Consider the following 20,398-nt stretch of genomic DNA (forward strand, 5'->3'; position numbering starts at 1 on the left):
CAAGTTTGAGAAGTTGAGAAGAGATCTCAAACTTGGGTTGTCAGTTATAATCCAACCATTCTACAGTCCAGGGCCTTCAAGGAAGTCATCTGCATCAAACATTAATTTTTACTGATAATGTGAGAGCATGATTCATAAGCAAAACAAGCACTAATAAATCTGGATAGTGTATGTCCTTATTTCTCGTTAGTGCCAAGTTGTACAAGTTAGCATGAATTTTATTTAAATACAGTAAAACCCCGATAAGACGCTGTTCAAGGGACCGGGTGTAAAACGCGTATTAGGCAGGTATACTAATTTTGACTTATATACAGTATCTATTAGCATTTTTCTTTATTGAAATACATGATTCATGAAAGGTAATACAGTATTACTCCCTTATGTAGTTACTGTACTGTACGTCAAAGACATTTACTGTACTTAATTCTTTCGAGAAAAAAAAAAAATTAATTTGTAGTTGTTTGCCGTGTGCGTGTTCTCCAAGTCCTCATGTTTACCACACTTCAGTTTCCTGCGATTACATCTTTCCAACATCGCAGCTGTAGTGATTGAGTCGCGACTTTTTATTATTGTTCTTAATGTCGATGATGGGGTTCTTAATTCATCAGAGAGTTGTTTCTGAGTAAGAGTACTGTTCTTATCATACTTTCGTAACATTTCCAACTTTTCCGACACAGAAAAGGCTTTTCGTTTAACACTCATTGTAATGATATTCACAGACACTTCAATACACTAAGGACAACAAACTGCACAGCAAAAATTTCCAGAATTCTATTATGGCCGAGTGAGGTATTGTAACTGTATGTAGGCTTTAACCACGCAGGTAAGGAGTCGAATAAAAGAGTGTAACAAGAGGGTGGGGTATACTAAGTATGAAGTATGAAGGTTTAAATGCGCAGGTAAAGGGTCGAATACCAATACTTTTCAGGTTAATGGCACCAGTGAGTTCAATGACCAAGATGTTTCATTGCTGTTACAGTACATTGCTGAAAATTCCATCGAAAATATTGCACAAAAACAGCGTATTATGCAGGACTTGAGCGCAACAAACGGGGTATTTTATAAAGGCGTTATATATGAAATGTGCAGGGACCGGACAAAAAAAGCGTATTACATGGGATAGCGTAATAAGCGGGCACGTCTTATCGAGGTTTTACTGTATATTTGCAATTTGATCTTCTTTCGACTAGCACTGTCCCCCCTCCCCCCTACTCTATCTGTCTTCATTTAAGTGGCGCCAGCACGTAAAGCTGAAAACTAGAATTCGAATCCTGGGTATCGGAGAGGATTTTTCTCCATTCTACCGATTCTTCACCATATGGAAACGCAAGGATTACTGCACTCAAACTCTGGTACATCATAGTAATCACTTTGTGATTCAAGAAGACACCATGTTCTGTTGGACCCCGGCCACTTAGTCACTCATAATGAGTGCATGTCTGTACTTGTAGTTGGACACTGAGTCTACATGATACACGAGGGTAGGCCAACAAAGGGGAACACAGTAGGTAGAACTTAAAAATGAGAGGATTCAATCCGGCATCAAAACTTGAATCTGGTGTGGCTTAGTGGATAAAGCACCAGCACATAAACCTGGAAACCCAGGTTCGAATTCTGGTGCCAGAGAGAATTTTTCTCCATTCTACCGATTCTTCACCATATGAAGACGCAGAATTACTGCACTGAAACTCCATCATAGTAATATGATAATGCGTAAGTAATCACTTTGTGATTCAAGACTGTGCCGTTTTCTGTTGGACCCCGACCACTTGTCACTTGTAATGAGTGCACATTGTGTCTACTGTCACACATACTGTGACACAGTACACAAGGGTAGGCCAGCGAAGGGGAACACAGTAAGTAAAACTTAAAAATGAGAGGGATTCAATCCGACATAGGAACTTGACTCCAGTGTGGCTTAGTGGATAAAGTGCCAGCACATAAAGCTGGAAACCCAGGTTCGAATCCCAGTGCCAGAGAGGATTTTTCTCTGTTCTACCGATTCTTCACCATATTGACCAATTTTGTTTCATCTAGAAGGAAGCGTTTGTTAAGACAAAAATGAATAAAATAAAAATAATAATAATGAACATGATTTTATGTTTGATACTAAAATAGTTGCAATAATTCTCCAAACTATCAAAATTATAGGCATATAATAAAGTTAACATTTAATTTTATTATACTGTATGATAAACTTTTCTTACAACTCGAGGTTTCTGTTTGTTTTCCAAAAAAGGCCTCGGCTTTAAAGGTGCACGCTTCTGCAAACACAATCAAGAATAGAAATTAGCCATATGTTATAAAATTAATGTACTTTTTGAATGAATCAAATTATTGGTCATAATCAGACTTCGAAGTAGAGGCCCCAGCTGAGGGATAAAAGTTAACTGATTGCGGAATGTTGGGTAGAGGCAGAGTTAACAGGCTAGGAGAAAACTAAGATCAATTTGGTTACAAAGGTGAATGTTAAAATGGGGGGGGGGGGGCCCTCATGTCGGAGATTCTTACTTATAAATGGCTCTTAAGGAACCCGAAGGTTCATTGCCGCCCTCACACAAGCCTGCCATCGGTCCCTATCCTGTGAAAGATTAATCCACTCTCTATCATCATATCCCACATCCCTCAAATCAAATTTAATATTATCCTCCCATCTACGTCTCGGCCTCCCCAAAGGTCTATTTCCATCCGTTCTCCCAACTAACACTCTATATGCATTTCTGGATTCGCCCATACGTGCTACATGCCCTGCCCACCTCAAACGTCTGGATTTAATGTTCCTAATTTTGTCAGGTGAAGAATACAATGCGTGCAGCTCTGCGTTGTGTAACTTTCTCCATTCTCCTGTAACTTCATCCCTCTTAGCCCCAAATATTTTCCTAAGAACCTTATCAGGGATAAATATATAATAGGATGCGAAACTGCGGTCAGCACCATCTGGCTTTGGGGGTCTGAAATAAGGTGATCAGCGCCCAATGTCATAGGTGGTGAACATTAGAAATACGTGTTGGGTACATTACCCAGGGTTCTCTATTTATCTGTTCGAGATATTGCTGTATGGGAGAGTCGAGGAGCCGAGATGGCGGACTGAAACTTGCTAATAAGTGAACATAAAGTGATACGTGTGTGTATAAGCAGTGTATGTTAAACAGTGATGTTTATGGACGTTGTAAAAATAGTGCTGTTGAATGTATTGTAAAGTAGTAGTAATATAATAAATTGAACTATCTAAGTAGTTCTTGCAGACTTTTCCATTGCGCTGTACAATAAATACCCAAAGAATACAATCCCAATTATCTAACCTTTTGCTTTATTTTTTGTCTCTGTCTGGTTATATTTTAATCGGTTAGTGTAAAACACATCGTCTCTTTTATCTTTCTGTTGGTTCCGGTAAGAATTTTCAGTAGAATGTGCTGTGAGGAATAAAACGGTAATTGTTTTATTTTAAATTGGGTTAGTTTTGAATATCGATGAGGGTGGGAGGGAATACTTTCTGCACAGTTTAACATTTTCTTCACTAGATGCGCTGCTAAATGCATGGAGTAATTACTCTTTTCGCTACTTGGTGCGCTGCTAGATGTAATAACGTCTCTCCCACAAACAGATGGCAGCAAGGTCAATTTCTACAACAGCGCCTCTAGTATGTGTTATGGGAAACTCAGTAAGTTTCGCATCCTATTATATATTCATCCATGACCTTATTCTCAAACACCCTTAATCTCTGTTCCTCTATCAAAGTGAGTGTCCAAGTTTCACAACCATACAGAACAACTGGTAGTAGGCCTATAACTGTTTTATAAATTCTAACTTTCAGATTTTTTAACAGCAGACTAGCCTATCTCATCAACCCATAATCCACACCAAACCATATGTTGTGCTCACCTATCTGTAGAGAAAGCAATAACTTTCTCATAGTTTTAAGTTATTACATCTTACTGATTTGTTTTTATAACAAATGTACAGCTGAGGGGGGCAAGACCTGTCATGAGACCTTATGTGCTGTGACTATGTCAGCAGTGCGTAAGGAGGGTGAAGATAAGGTTTTAGTTCAAATGAACTGGTGTCAGTAGATTGGTGTAATATTAACGAAATTGAAACAAACTCGTTCTGAACAGCCATCCTTTGCCCTGTCGCGCAGCTCACATGCCAGATCTCGTCACTTGATTTGTAATATTAAAAGAAATCACGTGAATAAATCTTCAATCTTACCTCATACTCTCGTTTACTTGGTGTAGGAGTACTCTTCATGAACATTTCCTGATATCGTTGAACTTCACGTTTTGTTCTCTCCCTTTCTTCCTTTTCCTTCTTTAACGCGTCTTCATACATCTTAATTAACACATCTCTATTTTCCTTAAAATGGTCCATTTCAGTATCCTATGCGACGAAAGAAGAAACAGAAAAAAGAAATTACATTTAATATGCCACATATGCCTACTTTTCCATTATACAATAACAAAGAGTAAAAAAAATTAACTAGTCACATTTATCGGTAAAGCATATGAAAGAGAACTGAAGTCTATTCTAGTTTTCAACACAATTTATTATTATTATTATTATTATTATTATTATTATTATTTAATCTGACAGGATTAAGGCCATAAGGCCTTCTCTTCCATCCTACCAGATAGCACATATAAATACAAAAAAGAAATACAAACAGTGATGAAAATAATACAAATTAAGATAAAGCCCTATAGAGGGTCAACAGAGTCAAAAGAAGAATATAGAGCTCTCATCGAGCTAATACAAGAAAAAAGAAAGAAAACAGAGATAGCAATGATGATACTGATAACTAAATAATAATAATAATAATAATGATAATAATAATAATAATAATAATAATAATAATAATAATAATAATTACATTACATATTAATTGTCAATTTTACAACAGCATAGTTACAATATTTACTATATGTCATGGGTTAAGGCGAAGTTGCGCAACCTTACAGGTGTTCAACAAGCAATTCCACGACATAGAATGTGATTTTTTAATTTAAATTTGAATTTTGATATTGTCCGACAGTCTCTGACATGGTCAGGGAGAGAATTCCAGAGGCGTGGAATAGATATGCTGAAAGATGATGAGTAGAAGGATGTTCTGTGCAGAGGAATGGAGAGAAGGTACATGTTCCGGGTTCGAGGTAGTGAAAGGTAAACAAAACGAGATGCTAGGTAAGAGGGTGTGGAGGTGTGGATGATTTTAAATAGTAATAAGAGAGAGTTGAAGAATATTCTTTCTTTGAGTGGACTCCAAGACAACAATTCTAGTGACTGTGTTATATGATCGAATTTTCTAATGTTACAAACGCAGATATTGTGAACACGCTGTAATCTATGGGCAAGATCAGTATTTAGATTCGTGAATATAGAATCGCAATAATCAAAGTGGGGCATCACTAAAGTTTGGATCAGGTTCTTTTTAAGGCTGAGAGGTAAAACGTTGGTTAAGTGTCTGAGGGAATGAATTATGGAAAAAGTTTTCTTACATATGTAGGTCACTTGACTTTGAAAATTTAAATTTGAATCTAAATATACCCCTAAATTTTTTACTGTCTTACTATATGTAATTGTAGTATTATTTATTTTTGTATTTGATACAGTGGCTAGATGTATTTTGTTTAATGCTCGTTGGTGGCCCATTATTATAGCTTGTGATTTGTCTGGATTTAGTCTGAGTCCAAATATTTGTGCCCATTGAGCTGCAGATGCTAGATCTTAATTAATTCTGGTCACAGAGTCATTGATTGTACAATCTCGTTGGGTAAATTTTAATTGCTCAATGGTAGGTGGGTCATTTGCACAATTTGTATAACAAATGACGTCCATCAATTCTTACCCTTCCCATTATTGCATTTATAACGATAGAGTTATAAATTCCTAATAGTGAATAGTTTCAATACTAATGTACAGAGTGTTCACCTACGGGTGAGGCCAGGAAAGCGGCCTGCCTATGGTGTCGCTTCGGGAATCGTCTATCCGTAAGCTTCCGCTTTCTATACTATACTTTGTAGAGTTTTAATTTTAAAAGTTTAGCAGCAATAAAGACTGATGTTTTTGAAACACTAACTTCCTGTGAAACACGTCTTAGAGATTTATTAGGAAAGCGTGTAAATGATGCACTGATTTCATCAATTTTTTCTCCCGTCAATACTCTTCGTTTTCGCTTAGGAATTGTAGCATTTATCCACCCTGTTGTCCTTAATTTGTTAACAAGACGTCTAACAGTTTCTCTACCCTGAATTGGAGCACCCGGATATTTCACTTCAAATGGCCTACGCACCTCTCTACATGACTCTGTTTTCACATATGCATCATACATAAAAACTCTCTGTTCAAGCGTGAATTTTGCGTTTTGCATTGTTAACAAATTTTACACACACGCTGAATATTTAAGCAACTGTGTCAAAAAACTGCACTGTACGTGTTAAATACTGCAACAGCTGTCTCACAACTGATAACTTGTCGACCTTGATTGTCGAGCGTGTCTCAACAACTGCGCGCACAAAGCGGCGTATCAGTACATGCCGCTTTCCTGGCCTCACTCATAGGCGAACGCTCTGTAGTAAACGTCGCAAGAATTATTTCCTTCATGTGAAATATTTCACGAGAATAAAATAAAATTCTCATAGTAAGAGCTAAAATGCTGTGTCCATACTAGTTAAGATTTTAAAATGGAGCATGATTATGTCCAGACAAAGGTTTGTTTAATAATGTAATTGAGAAAAAATTAAAGTAACATTTGATATTATCAAAACTTCATTTATGTCTGAGTTTATATTTCCTTAAATATTATTCCATAATTACTCTAGTCCAGTCAGTCAGGTCTGTTACACCATTATGTTCTTATGGATACACATCCCATAATAATGAGGTATTCTTCACTCAGGATGACTACTTATCTAGACCTGGGAGCTATTGGTGTATGAAAAACTAGCAAAGAAAAGTACATGTAACTTTACATATAATAATTTCCACAAAGCATGAGAGCCTCCTAACATATTGGACAGTTCCGACTTATACAACAAAAAGAACAAAAATCATCATTATGATGGATTTAGATTTAATTGTCATGTTTTGTTTTTGATTTCAATTAAAAGTCTATTTTTATTTTCTTTGCTAAAATTAATATATTTAATGTGCATACTAGATAAATTGATTCGTAGATACTGAATATGAACAAAATTCGCCTTTGCGCACAGAAATAACTTTGGATGAAAGCCCAAATTAACTTTCCCAGCATCAAATATGCTAAAAATAAGGATTCGCGAAAATTTCGACATGGATTTCTTTTCAACATTACAATACTATCGCCAATGATAAAATAAAAATTAATACTGCATTTGGTTATACAGGTACCTGTGTTTTAAGGGCATTCTTCAGAGATTCATTTTCTTCTTCAAGATTTTTGTACCTCTCCGATTTGTTTTGTAGTTCTTCCTTCAACGACCTTACAAAGTCAGCATTATCTATGCATGACTGCAATTGTGTTTTCAGTTTTGAAATCTCATTCTGCATCTCTCTGCAATGTGAATCAAAGAATTAGAACAAACATGCCCTGGATTCTTAAATTCGGGAGGTGTTCGGATAACCGAACATTTACAAAAACAAATTGTACCATGTCATAGGAGCAGTACGAAACAAAGAAACACTTATTAAACACAAAACTGTGCATGTATATATTTTGTATCACACGTCTTACAAATAAAACAGAGAACTGACTAGACAAATTCAAAATGGTCATTAAAGTAAGCCTACAGTTTAGGAAAAGAAGTCCAAAATTATTTTTCGCTTCAGAGCTGAGACTGGTTTTTTATAGCCAAATCTCGCAAACAGCACTATACTAAAAGCCAGGTTATGAACCGACTAAACAGGAAGTAGTTGGGTGGGCAAGAGGAAAGTGCAGGTTAAAGGGGTAGCCTGTGCAGCGATGACACGTTGAGTATGGGGGGTGGAGAGGAAAAGGAGAACAGAGCTTTTCATTGGACCTCACGTGCAAATGTAGTCTGCTAACGAAAATCTGGCAATGGGATCACGGAGACAGTGTAGCCAAACTTCCCAGTTCATTTGCAATACCACGTGCATTACGAGTCGCATTTCGTACCAGCGTCATTAGCTCGTGCTTTCTTAAAACAATAATTTTAATTACTAATATTGTTGATAGTGTTATCAAGAACTACTGGGTGTTCAGTTCAAAATGTGTCATGGCTCGCTGTATGCCGTCATGTGGCTAGCTGATGAGCCTAGAGAATTCAATCTTCCTACACTTCCGCAGCTCAGGTGTATAATCTAAGAGGCAGAGAAGTTGGCTAGCAAGTACGGCGTTCATTCTGAAGAGTACGTGCCGATACGTACGGTAACGCTGGTAGTAGCAGGAATGTGAACTGTTTGGAAATACGTACTGTCGGGATAAGGGGAGAGGGTTAAGACGATTACTTACGTATTTGTTGACATTAACTTCGACGGTCAACATGGACACGGAGCATTTGATTTGTGTTGTGGAATGTTACCGTAAGCAACCGATGATAACAAATACCCTGCGTACGACTTGCCGGCGCAAAACACAGTTCGAAAGAGGTTATGGTAGCACACAGACCGTACAGACCGCCATCTGTTGCTACGACGTTCAAGTTATACCGTACACGTTCTCAAGTTCAGATTGAAGAACGCCTTAAATAATAGGCAACTTCTCTAACATATAAGCTGAAACTCGCTTCAAATCGGTGACCCAACAACAGTGACGTCATGACACACTTTGAAATGAACACTCAGTATATACAGAACTATAGACTTGAATAGAATAATGAATTTTCCCGAGTGCTACGATACAAAAAGGAAGCAGGCTTTTAAGTCTGGAGAGAAAGAGAAATTATTTTGTCTGTATACAACCATTACCAACAATAAGTGTAATTGGAGGCATCATCACATCAGTAGAAGAAGCATCATGGCAAATGGCTGAGGCACTGCTTGTAACTTAATTGTTCTGATTTCCATATTGCACTTTAAATTAATAGTAAATCTAATAGTGTCCGAATACTTTTATTTATTTATTTTAAACAATGGCTCAGCCAGCTCGAGTTTTCCTTTTAAATTTGTATATTTGCTTATTGATATATTATATGAATTAATAATAATAATAATAATAATAATAATAATAATAATAATAATAATAATAATGATAATACGAATATAAATGACTCGGGAGGAAATTAAACGCAGAATAAATATGGGAAATGCCTGCTATTATTCGGTTGAGAAGCTTTTGTCATCTAGTCTGCTGTCAAAAAATCTAAAAATTAGAATTTATAAAACAGTTATATTACCGGTTGTTCTGTATGGTTGTGAAACTTGGACTCTCATTTTGAGAGAGGAACATAGATTAAAGGTGTTTGAGAATAAGGTTCTTAGGAGGATATTTGGGGCTAAGATGGATGAGGTTACAGGAGAATGGAGAAAGTTACACAACACAGAACTGCACGCATTGTATCCTTCACCTGACATAATTAGGAACATTAAATACAGACGTTTGAGATGGGCAGGACATGTAGCACGTATGGGCGAATCCAGAAATGCATATAGAGTGTTAGTTGGGAGGCCAGAGGGAAAAAGACCTTTGGGGAGGCCGAGACGTAGATGGGAAGATAATATTAAAAATGGATTTGAGGGAGGTGGGATATGATGGTAGAGACTGGATTTATCTTGCTCAGGATAGGGACCAATGGTGGGCTTATGTGAGGCGGCAATGAACCTCCGGGTTCCTTAAAAACCAGTAAGTAAGTAAGTAAGTAAGTAAGTAAGTAAATAAGTAAGTAAGTAAGTAAGTAAGTAAGTAAGTAATAATAATAATAATAATAATTATTATTATTATTATTATTATCGTCGATGTACAGAAGTAGCTGAATAGTAAATTCGATTTATAACGACAACTCAAAATAAAATAAGAATTACTATAATATATCGTGATATATTTAGTTAAAACTGTATTATTATTATTATTATTATTATTATTATTGAATCGTTGTTCGTTTAAGGGTCATTCCACAGTAAGTTTCGTTAGTCACAGGACATTCAGAATGTTATGTATCTAAAACTAATAAATATATTCATGTCCTGTTTTTTTAATTTTATCCAGCTCAAAATCTGCTACTAATTTCATATTAGCTCAATGCAATATTATTATTTACTGAGTAAACAATAACGAAATACAGTGTTAGTCACAGGACCACTTATTGTGGAATGACCCTTAACTGAAATGTTTGAGTTCGTTATATACTTAATTACATTAATAACTGAAAACACAGCTACGACAATTATTTTAAACATATCGGTGACAAACTCTGAACATGCTTTGAATCTCGCGCCACTATGTGGCAACAGAGCTCAGAAAGAGAGAAACAGAACATTGCTTCCAGTTTAGTCGGTTCATAACCTGGCTTTTAGTATAGTGGAACTTCAACATGGCTTGTGCCCAAATTTGAATTTGCCGTCTGAAACACTTTTGGTTAATCGGTATTCAGATAATCGATGCTCTACTGTACTTTTATAAAATAAATGAAAAATTATTCTGAAGTTACATCATCTAACAGTCCAGCCTCTAATAGCACAAAGTGGAATCTGTGACTTACAAAGCACTTTCTTCATAATGTTTACGTTGCTCTTCCGCAGAATTCTGAGCATTAATCATTTCCTTGATGGTGTTCTTCTGAGCCTTTTCCACAGAATGAAGCTTTTCTTCCAAATCATCCTTCTGCAAATTGAGTTCTTGAATTTCTGTAAGAAAATAAGTGGACATATTCTCAATGTATGCCACACTATGTATGTACTGCATTTATTTCTGATGGATAACAATCTGAAAATTTTTTATATAAATAATTGTTAATTTCATTGTGTATATCAACTGACAATGAGTGCAATATGCAGGCTGTTGACAGGTAGTACATGCTAACACTATCTCTGATCTGTGCTCAGGTGTCCTGCAAAGCAAAGTTTCGTGTTGCACATGCATTCCCTGAAAATAACTGTCACGGTACATCCTTAACAGAGCACAAATGGAATGCTTTTGCGTATTTTTATTAGAGCTATTGGTTTAATTGATTAATTCAACTAAGTACTTACTTACTGGCTTTTAAGGAACTCGGAGGTTCATTGCCGCCCTCACATAAGCCCGCCATTGGTCCCTATCCTGAGCAAGATTAATCCAGTCTCTACCATCATATCCCACCTCCCTCAAATCCATTTTAATATTATCTTCCCATCTACGTCTCAGTCTCCCCAAAGGTCTTTTTCCTGCCTGCCTCCCAACTAACACTCTATATGCATTTCTGGATTCGCCCATACGTGCTACATGTGCTGTCCATCTCAAACGTCTGGATTTAATGTTCCTAATTATGTCAGGTGAAGGATACAATGTGTGCAGCTCTGCGTTATGTAACTTTCTCCATTCTCCTGTAACTTCATCCCTCTTAGCCCCAAATATTTTCCTAAGAACCTTATTCTCAAACACCCTTAATCCCTGTTCCTCTCTCAAAATGAGAGTCCAAGTTTCACAACCATACAGAACAACTGGTAATATAACTGTTTTATAAATTCTAACTTTAAGATTTTTTGACAGCAGACTAGATGACAAAAGCTTCTCAACCGAATAATAACAGGCATTTCAATTCAACTGAGTAACTGATTAATTTTAAAATCTGATTAACTGATGAAATGTGTTTTATTCGATTAACTGAAAGCTAAAAGAAATTATACTGTAATACAACTACAGTAGAACCCTGATTTTCCATCACGCTATTAACCGATTGGTGGATTATCCGAAAAAATATGAAGTAATTTACATTATTTGTAGGAATTTTTTCTACAAAGTGTTTTTTTTTTTTTTTACAAATTTTACCCTTATTTACAGTATGACCTACTCTTCGAGGGGCCGCAGTGTCTAACTTCTATGCAAAATGTCTTCCACAGGTGTCAAAAAAAAAGTGTTGTGCTGTGGAGAAGGATGGAACATGTGAAATGGACAGACAGAATAGGAAACAAAGCTGTGTTGGAAAGAGTGGGTGAAGAATAGAATGATAATGAAACTGGAAAGGGAAAGGAATTGGCTGGGTCACTGGTTGAGAAGAAACTGCCTTTTGAAAGATGCACGGGAAGGAATGATGAACAGGAGAAGAGTTTGGGGCAGAAGAAGATGCGAGATAGATATATGGGTCATATAAGGAAATAAAGAGGAAGACAGAAAATAGAAAAGACTGGAGAATACTGGGTCTGGAGTGAAAGACCTGCCCTTGGGCAGAACACTATGAATGAATAATTTAAGCATAAATTTAAAATACCCCTGATGGCTTCAAAATTGTTGTTGAATTTTAAAATTTTCTATGAAGGAATCACATCGCGTGATCAAAAAAACTTCCTTAACGAGATAAAAATTTTCGTATAGATCATAAATTTTGCTTGATAATTTTCTTTAATTTTTAAAAGTTAAAAATTAATATCATGAAAAGTTTCCAATGAAGAGCTGATTCCTTGCAAAACTTTGTGTACTGTAGTATGCTAAGTATTCTGGCGAAGTTTCATGTAAATCGGAGAAAATGGAAGCTGCTAGAGACCTTTTTATTGACCAAAAACTATTTTTAGTGGGTGTGATAGATTTAAAAGACATGCCAGTAGAATTTAAAAAATGGTCACCAGGCTTTTAGAAACAGTGGGTGGGGGCTAACTATAGGACAGAATTTTAACAAATGTATAAGGTAACAATTTATTTAAAAAAACAAAAGATATTTTTACTATTTTGGCCAAAAACTCAATTCTAGTGTCCCTTCATGACCTCAGCAAACCCTAAGTATAAACAATTAGGAAAATGGACAAGGATAAATATAGTCGCATGGAATGTAAGGGGTCTAACCCATAAACTAGAAATATTAAAAAACAATTATCGGCATCTCAGATGGATATTGCAATAATAAGTCAGAGCAAAAGAAGTTAGAGGGATCAGACGAATTAGGTAACTATATTTATATACTGTTCTTGATGAAATACTTCCTCAAAAGTTCTAAATAGACGATTGTTATTTTTAACGAACCATAAAATGTGAACCACTTTGTGTAGATTTTTGTTTCTATATACACACAGCACTGCTAGTGCAATGTAAGTAAACATATCCCTGTCAGGAAGTCTGAACCCAACTGTAATTGTCATAGGATTCGCGGCGCAAGGTCAAGCAATGGACTGCATTTGCCATGTGTGCTTATCCCAATCCTTGATCATTTTCCTCAACTAAAGTCAGCTGGGATGGCCAGAATTACCAGTGCTTCAGTTCAGTGACTCATGAGCAGCGGCGGATTTTCAGGGGAGGCAAGGGAGGCTGTGCCTCCCCTAATATTTTACCAGAACACAATATGGCAGTAATAATTCCAGCTGAATTAAGATTACAGACAAGTTACAGCAAATGACGAACATTTTTCCTTTTATATTAATTTTACTATTCACTACGACTAAGATGTACAGTAAGTTACGTAAAGTCGACCACATCCAGTTGGTGATGCCCGCTCGCTATACTTAGATAGTACAAATAATTCGTACTGAAAAATAACAGATAGCGCTGTAACCTGTATAGTCGACATCTAGCAGCCTGCAGTGTCTATGCGAGAGCGGGAGAGAGGAGTCGGCTACATGATGCTACTCCCCAGTAACCATGACAACAGCAGTTCAACCAATAAGATAGCTGGTTAGAAGAGTGTTTAAACTTGACTAGAACGCGCGAGGGGAGCCGATTTGGAGACGTCCTACCCACCGCTAACAACTGTACTGCTTATAGTCACGGCTGGTTTCGGCTGTATTGGGAAGCTCTCTCTCTTTCTCTCTTCTTGGTTTTAGAAAATTGAGTTACGTGTTGTTAGTTTTCTCACCCTGCATAAAAGTTTTCATTTATGTTAGATTTTCTCTTGTTTGCGGGTGTTCTTGTTACTTTATTCTTTTGTGTTACGAGATGTATTTACTTATACAGTATTTTAAATATATCGAGAGTTTAGAAACAAATGCAGATTTGTCTCTAGCTTCTTCTAGTAGCAGTTGTTCAGTATGTTGTGACCTATTTGATCGGTTTGTGAAGAAAGAGGATCGTCGAGTTAATTTGCTGTAAAATTAGACTATGTAATAGTAATGAGCAAGCCCCGGATTCTTAGGTTCGAATCAATTTTGTTGCAATCTCGTTACTCTCGAAATATTGCTTTTCTTATTCGTTTTATGTAGCAAAGCATAACATTCTTAAATTCAGTATGCCCTAAAAAGACCTAATTCGTAGGTTAGGACTTGCAGTGTCCTAAAGAGAGGCAATCTTTACCAAGCCGTTGTAATATATTAATAGTATGTTGCTTATTTTTATTTTTTCCCCGTAAAATCATATAAATTCCTAAACATAAGATTTAAAATCCTAAAACATATATTGGAAAACCTGATTTTAATTTCTTAAAACCTATAACTTCTGTGCTTGGTAATGAGGTACGTCACAGGCCTTATATTTTTATATTCTCATCATTCACGTCTTGGCCTCCCCAACTTTCAAACCCACCGTCCGCTACTGCTCGTGAGTGGTTTGTACTTTTGTACGTGACCTTGATCTGGCAATTCAAAATGCACAGATAATAGCTATATGCATTCTGGGACAATGTACAGCACATTTTGTGATTGCCAGTGTATGAAATAACTGGTTACAATACATATTATGTCAGAGATTTATTTGAACAGTGAAGCAGATGCCTAAGTATTCAATTTGAAAACTACATATATGTTTTGAAAACTGAAACATGTTTGTATACAGTAAGAATTTTTGCTTAGAAAACAATACATTCCACATTTTATGGTAGTGAGAATCTTATTCAATTTTAATTAGCGAGATTAGTGATTCAAGGATGAAAAAAATTAGTAATTAGCGAATACTCACCCTTCTGGCTAATTTCCTTCTGCTTTGTTGACTTTGAGATCATATCTTCAGAATCCTAAAATGTGAAAATTAGCAACTTAGAATATCTAAAAATGTAAGTTGTAATTACAACATGAATCAGACACCCAAATGGATGGATATCATCTCAGTCTTAAAGTTGAGTGAATACTATTGAAATGGAAAGTGATTGTGAAATAATAAATGGTGGAGATGCTCACATAAAATACTCAGGAACTCTGACCTGTTGTTATAAGCCAGCATTTCTCAAACTTTTTTGAAGTGGGGACCACTTTTTTAAGTCAGAACAGTTCCGTGGACCACCTTACTCTTGCTCCCTCCGAAAGCAAATTTATCATTTTTGTAGCATATTTTAATACCAGTTTATTTATGTTTTAAAGTAGGATTAATTAATTACAATACTTTTGTAATTATATTTTTTGTAGCCAATCACAAATAACTTATAAGAAATTCTGTGCAGTGTTGATTCATCGCTTGCCTGTTAGCAGTTAGTCATTTGAAATCCTTCTTATGTGGTAAACGCTAGTAGTTGTCCATGTCTCTGTTAAATAGTGCCCATTATAAACAATGGAAAATTGGCTTTGACCCGGATTTTTTTTTGTAAGAAAGTAACATGATACGTTTCATTTATGCAGTGATAATAGTTTGGAAGCTGTGTGTGTGAAGAAAGTTATTAATTATAGTGCCATTAAAGAAATATCTAGTCCTAGTGGTAGCTATTCAAAGAAAATATACTTTGGTAAATATGACAAGAACTTGGATTTACTTGGTGTGGTAAAGAGAGTGGATTGTTTGTTAAGAAGTGCTTTTAAAAGAGTGTATGAAACCCGCGAAATTGAAACGGCACTTACACACAAAACACACAAGTGTACAAAGTAAACCTGTCGGATTTTAAAAGAGGCAGAGTCTAAAATTTCTTATAGTCATCTGGAAAAACAAATAAAAATTAATACAGAAACATGACCGATTTTCAACAAGTAAAGATGCAATTTGGCAAGTTTCTATTATTGGTGTATGACGTACAGTACGTGACCATTTCAATCTGCAGACAGTGTCGGTACTTTGGTCCTCTGTTATGAATTCGGGTAGTCCCTGGCAGGGTTACAGGCTCAGTGCCAGATATGCAGGAAAAGATGGTGAGAAACGCCACGTTCATAGTGCTTTAAATCCCTCCTCTTTTGTTACTGAGTAGAGTGGGAAGTGGGTAGACAGGTAGGGTAAGAAATTTCATTAAATATTAGTACTGGTAGAAAAAGTGAAAGGCAACTGCCATGTGCCATTTCCAAACTCTGGGATTTCCTGCTATAGTGCAATATGCAATTCGTTTGAATTTTATTTTTTCTTCTGTCTTTTTTGAAGGACCACAAGGGCAGAACTCGAGGACCACAGGTGGTCTGCGGACCATAGTTTGAGAAATACTGTCATAAGCCATTGCTGTAGCAATTGAACTATCAAGATGACATCATTATACATCAAATTTTAATTTAACAATATTCAGATACACATTCAGTACAAACATACTATTAGTTTTATTTACCTTCAGTTTCTTATTCAGATCTTCATTTTCCACTTGCAGAACTTCACACATTTCCTTCCATTTTTTAATTTCATCCTTGTCAACATTTTGAGCCTCCTGAAATTGAAATAAAAAAAATAAGCATAAACATTTTCTTTGAAGCAATGGCTATATATGAAAACAATTAAAACCTTTTAGATTATATCTTCAGAATTCTAAAATGTGAAAATTAGCAACTCAGAATATCTAAAAATTTAAGTTGTAATTATAACATGAATCAGACACCCAAATGGATGGACATCATCTCAGTCCTGAAAGTTGAGTGAATACTACTGAAATGGAAAGTGATGGTGAAATAATAAACGGAAATTGGAGATGCTCACAAAAAATACTCAGTAACTTTGGCCTGTTATCATAAAGGTATGGTCACACGTCGCTACTTTTGCAGCACAACTTTTGTACTGCAGCTGCAAAAGTTGCGTGTCGTGTTCACACATAAGCCAAAAGTAGCATGCTGCATGCTACTTTTTGTGCTGCGCAACCCAACTGCAGAAAAAGTTGCAACTGGAGGTTGCGAGTCTGTTCACACGCAAGGCGCTACTTTTGCAGCCGCAGTCATGCTGCAGGTTTCCATCTCCGTGTTGACTTCTCAATATACATTTTGTGGTTATGTTCGCATTATTAAGAAACTCATGCGAAAGCTTCCTTATCTATTATTTGCTTTTCTGTCCTAATTAGTATTCAGAAATTGACATTATTTTTACTATAAAGCTTTTAAAAGCGCCTATATACTTAAATGGTAACCAACAGCATATTCACGTAATCAATGTTGGCAACCCTCCTGTTTGAAACTACAATACGGAAAATTAAAAAAGTGAATTATATCGTCAGCAAATATGCTCAGACTGTGTTGTGCATTTAATAACTGTTACAAATAATTTATTTTCATCACATTTAACATTAAAATACATCCAAACAATAAAAGTATCATTGGCACATTTCGGTGGCAACACTGGTCACAACCGCAGCAAAAGTTTCAACAAAACCGATATAAAAAATGCTGCGGCTGCAACCCTGAGAACCCTGTTCACACGTCGCTACTTTTAAGCTGCTTGCAGCATGGAAAAGTAGCGGGCAGCAGGTTCGGCAGCCGCTACTTTTCGGGTTGCACCGTCGTTCACACGTCACAGTACAAGAGTTGCGCAGTTTTTTGTACTGCAGAGCTGCAAAAGTAGCGACGTGTGACCGTACCTTAAGCCATTGCTGTAGCAATTGAACTACCAAGGTGTCATCATTATACATCAAATTTTAATTTAACAATATTCAGATACACATTCAGTACAAACATACTATTAATTTTATTTACCTTCAGTTTCTTATTCAGATCTTCATTTTCCACTTGCAGAGCTTCACACATTTCCTTCCATTTTTTAATTTCATCCTTGTCAACATTTTGAGCCTCCTGAAATTGAAATAAAAAAATAAGCATAAACATTTTCATTGAAGCAATGGCTATATATGAAAACAATTTAAAACTTTTAGATTATATCTTCAGAATTCTAAAATGTGAAAATTAGCAACTCAGAATATCTAAAAATGTAAGTTTTAATTATAACATGAATCAGACACCCAAATGGATGGATATCTCAATCCTCAAAGTTGAGCGAATACTATTGAAATGGAGAGTGATTGTGAAATAATGGGTGGAAATTGGAGATGCTCACAAAAAATGCTCAGGAACATTGGCCTGTTGTTATCATAAGCCACTGCTGTACCAATTGAACTACCGAGATGGCATTATTATACACCAAATTTTGATTTAAAAATATTCAGTTAGATATTCAGTATAAACATACTACTATTAGTTTTATTTACCTTCAGCTTCTTATTCAGATCTTCACTTTCCACTTGCAGAGCTTCACACATTTCCTTCAATTTCTTAATTTCATTATTGTCAACATTTTGAGCCTCCTGAAATTGAAATAAAAAAATAGGCCAATTTTGAAATTTATTGTTCATAAACATTTTCTTTGAAGCAATGGCTATATATGAAAACAATTAAAAGCTTTTAGATTATATCTTCAGAATTCTAAAATGTGAAAATTAGCAACTCAGAATATCTAAAAATATAAGTTGTAATTATAACATGAACCAGACACCCAAATGGATGGATATCTCAGTCCTGAAGGCTGAGTGAATACTATTGAAAAGGAAAGTGATGGTGAAATAGTAAAGCAAACTGGAAATGCTCACAAAAAACTCAGTAACTTTGGCCTGTTGTTATAAGCCATTGCTGTAGCAATGGAACTATCAAGATGACATCATTATACATCAAATTTTAATTTAACAATATTCAGATACACATTCAGTACAATCATACTATTAGTTTTATTTACCTTCAGTTTCTTATTCAGATCTTCATTTTCCACTTGCAGAACTTCACACATTTCCTTCCATTTTTTAATTTCATCCTTGTCAACATTTTGAGCCTCCTGAAATTGAAATAAAAAAAATAAGCATAAACATTTTCTTTGAAGCAATGGCTATATATGAAAACAATTAAAACCTTTTAGATTATATCTTCAGAATTCTAAAATGTGAAAATTAGCAACTCAGAATATCTAAAAATGTACGTTGTAATTATAACATGAATCAGGCCCCCAAATGGATGGATGTCATCTCAGTCCTGAAAGTTGAGTGAATACTACTGAAATGGAAAGTGATGGTGAAATAATAAACGGAAATTGGAGATGCTCACAAAAAATACTCAGTAACTTTGGCCTGTTACCATAAAGGTATGGTCACACATCGCTACTTTTGCAGCGCAACTTTTGTACTGCAGCTGCAAAAGTTGAGTGTCGTGTTCACACGTAAGCCAAAAATAGCACGCTGCACGCTACTTTTCGTGCTGCGCAACCCGAGTGCAGCAAAGGTTGCAACTGGAGGTCGCAAGTCTGTTCACACACAAGGCGCTACTTTTGCAGCCGCAGTCATGCTGCAGGTTCCCATCTCCGTGTTGACTTCTCAATATACATTTTGTGGTTATGTTCGCATTATTAAGAAACTCATGCGAAAGCTTACTTATCTATTATTTGCTTTTCTGTCCTAACTAGTATTCAGAAATTGACATTATTTTTACTTTAAAAAAGTGAATTATATCGTCAGCAAATATGCTCAGACTGTGTTGTGCATTTAATAACTGTTACAAATAATTTATTTTCATCACATCTAACATTAAAATACATCCAAACAATAAAAGTATCATTGGCACATTTGGGTGGCAACACTGGTCACAACCGCAGCAAAAGTTTCAACAAAACCGATATCAAAAATGCTGCGGCTGCAACCCTGAGAACCCTGTTCACACGTCGTTACTTTTAAGCTGCTTGCAGCATGGAAAAGTAGCGGGCAGCAGGTTCGGCAGCCGCTACTTTTCGGGTTGCACCGTTGTTCACACGTCACAGTACAAGAGTTGCACAGTTTTTTGTACTGCAGAGCTGCAAAAGTAGCGACGTGTGACCGTACCTTAGGCCATTGCTGTAGCAATAGAACTACCAAGGTGACATCATTATACATCAAATTTTAATTTAACAATATTTAGATACACATTCAGTACAAACATACTATTAGTTTTATTTACCTTCAGTTTCTTATTCAGATCTTCATTTTCCACTTGCAGAGCTTCACACATTTCCTTCCATTTTTTAATTTCATTCTTGTCAATATTTTGAGCCTCCTGAAATTGAAATAAAAAAAATAAGCAATCTTCATCTACTACATGAAGATTACATTTGTAAAGTTTCTTTCCAGCCATAAGCAGTGCTGACTAGATCAGACGCTATGGACAGTACTCTATAACAGAGTCGCCAGTATGAAAGGATAATTCCGAGCCTTTGGCGTGAGACGAACTCGATAGCTCAGTGGTA

General features: G+C 35.9%; 1 protein-coding gene across 1 annotated transcript in view; it reads right to left on the minus strand.

Moving 5' to 3' along the window:
• LOC138709583 (kinesin-like protein KIF20A) overlaps nt 1–20,398 on the minus strand; it is a 90,522-nt gene that overhangs the window by 10,825 nt on the left and 59,299 nt on the right. Inside the window, exons 20-29 of the mRNA XM_069840465.1 lie at nt 20,113–20,208; nt 18,869–18,964; nt 18,348–18,443; nt 17,839–17,934; nt 16,494–16,589; nt 14,939–14,993; nt 10,629–10,773; nt 7,363–7,525; nt 4,210–4,377; nt 2,208–2,264 (exon numbers count right to left, since the gene is read on the minus strand). Of these exons, the coding sequence (XP_069696566.1) occupies nt 2,208–2,264; nt 4,210–4,377; nt 7,363–7,525; nt 10,629–10,773; nt 14,939–14,993; nt 16,494–16,589; nt 17,839–17,934; nt 18,348–18,443; nt 18,869–18,964; nt 20,113–20,208 (1,068 nt within the window). The remainder of the gene's footprint in view (nt 1–2,207; nt 2,265–4,209; nt 4,378–7,362; nt 7,526–10,628; nt 10,774–14,938; nt 14,994–16,493; nt 16,590–17,838; nt 17,935–18,347; nt 18,444–18,868; nt 18,965–20,112; nt 20,209–20,398) is intronic.

This window comes from Periplaneta americana, chromosome 11, assembly GCF_040183065.1.
Source record: "Periplaneta americana isolate PAMFEO1 chromosome 11, P.americana_PAMFEO1_priV1, whole genome shotgun sequence".
Taxonomy (NCBI): Eukaryota; Metazoa; Arthropoda; class Insecta; order Blattodea; family Blattidae; genus Periplaneta; species Periplaneta americana.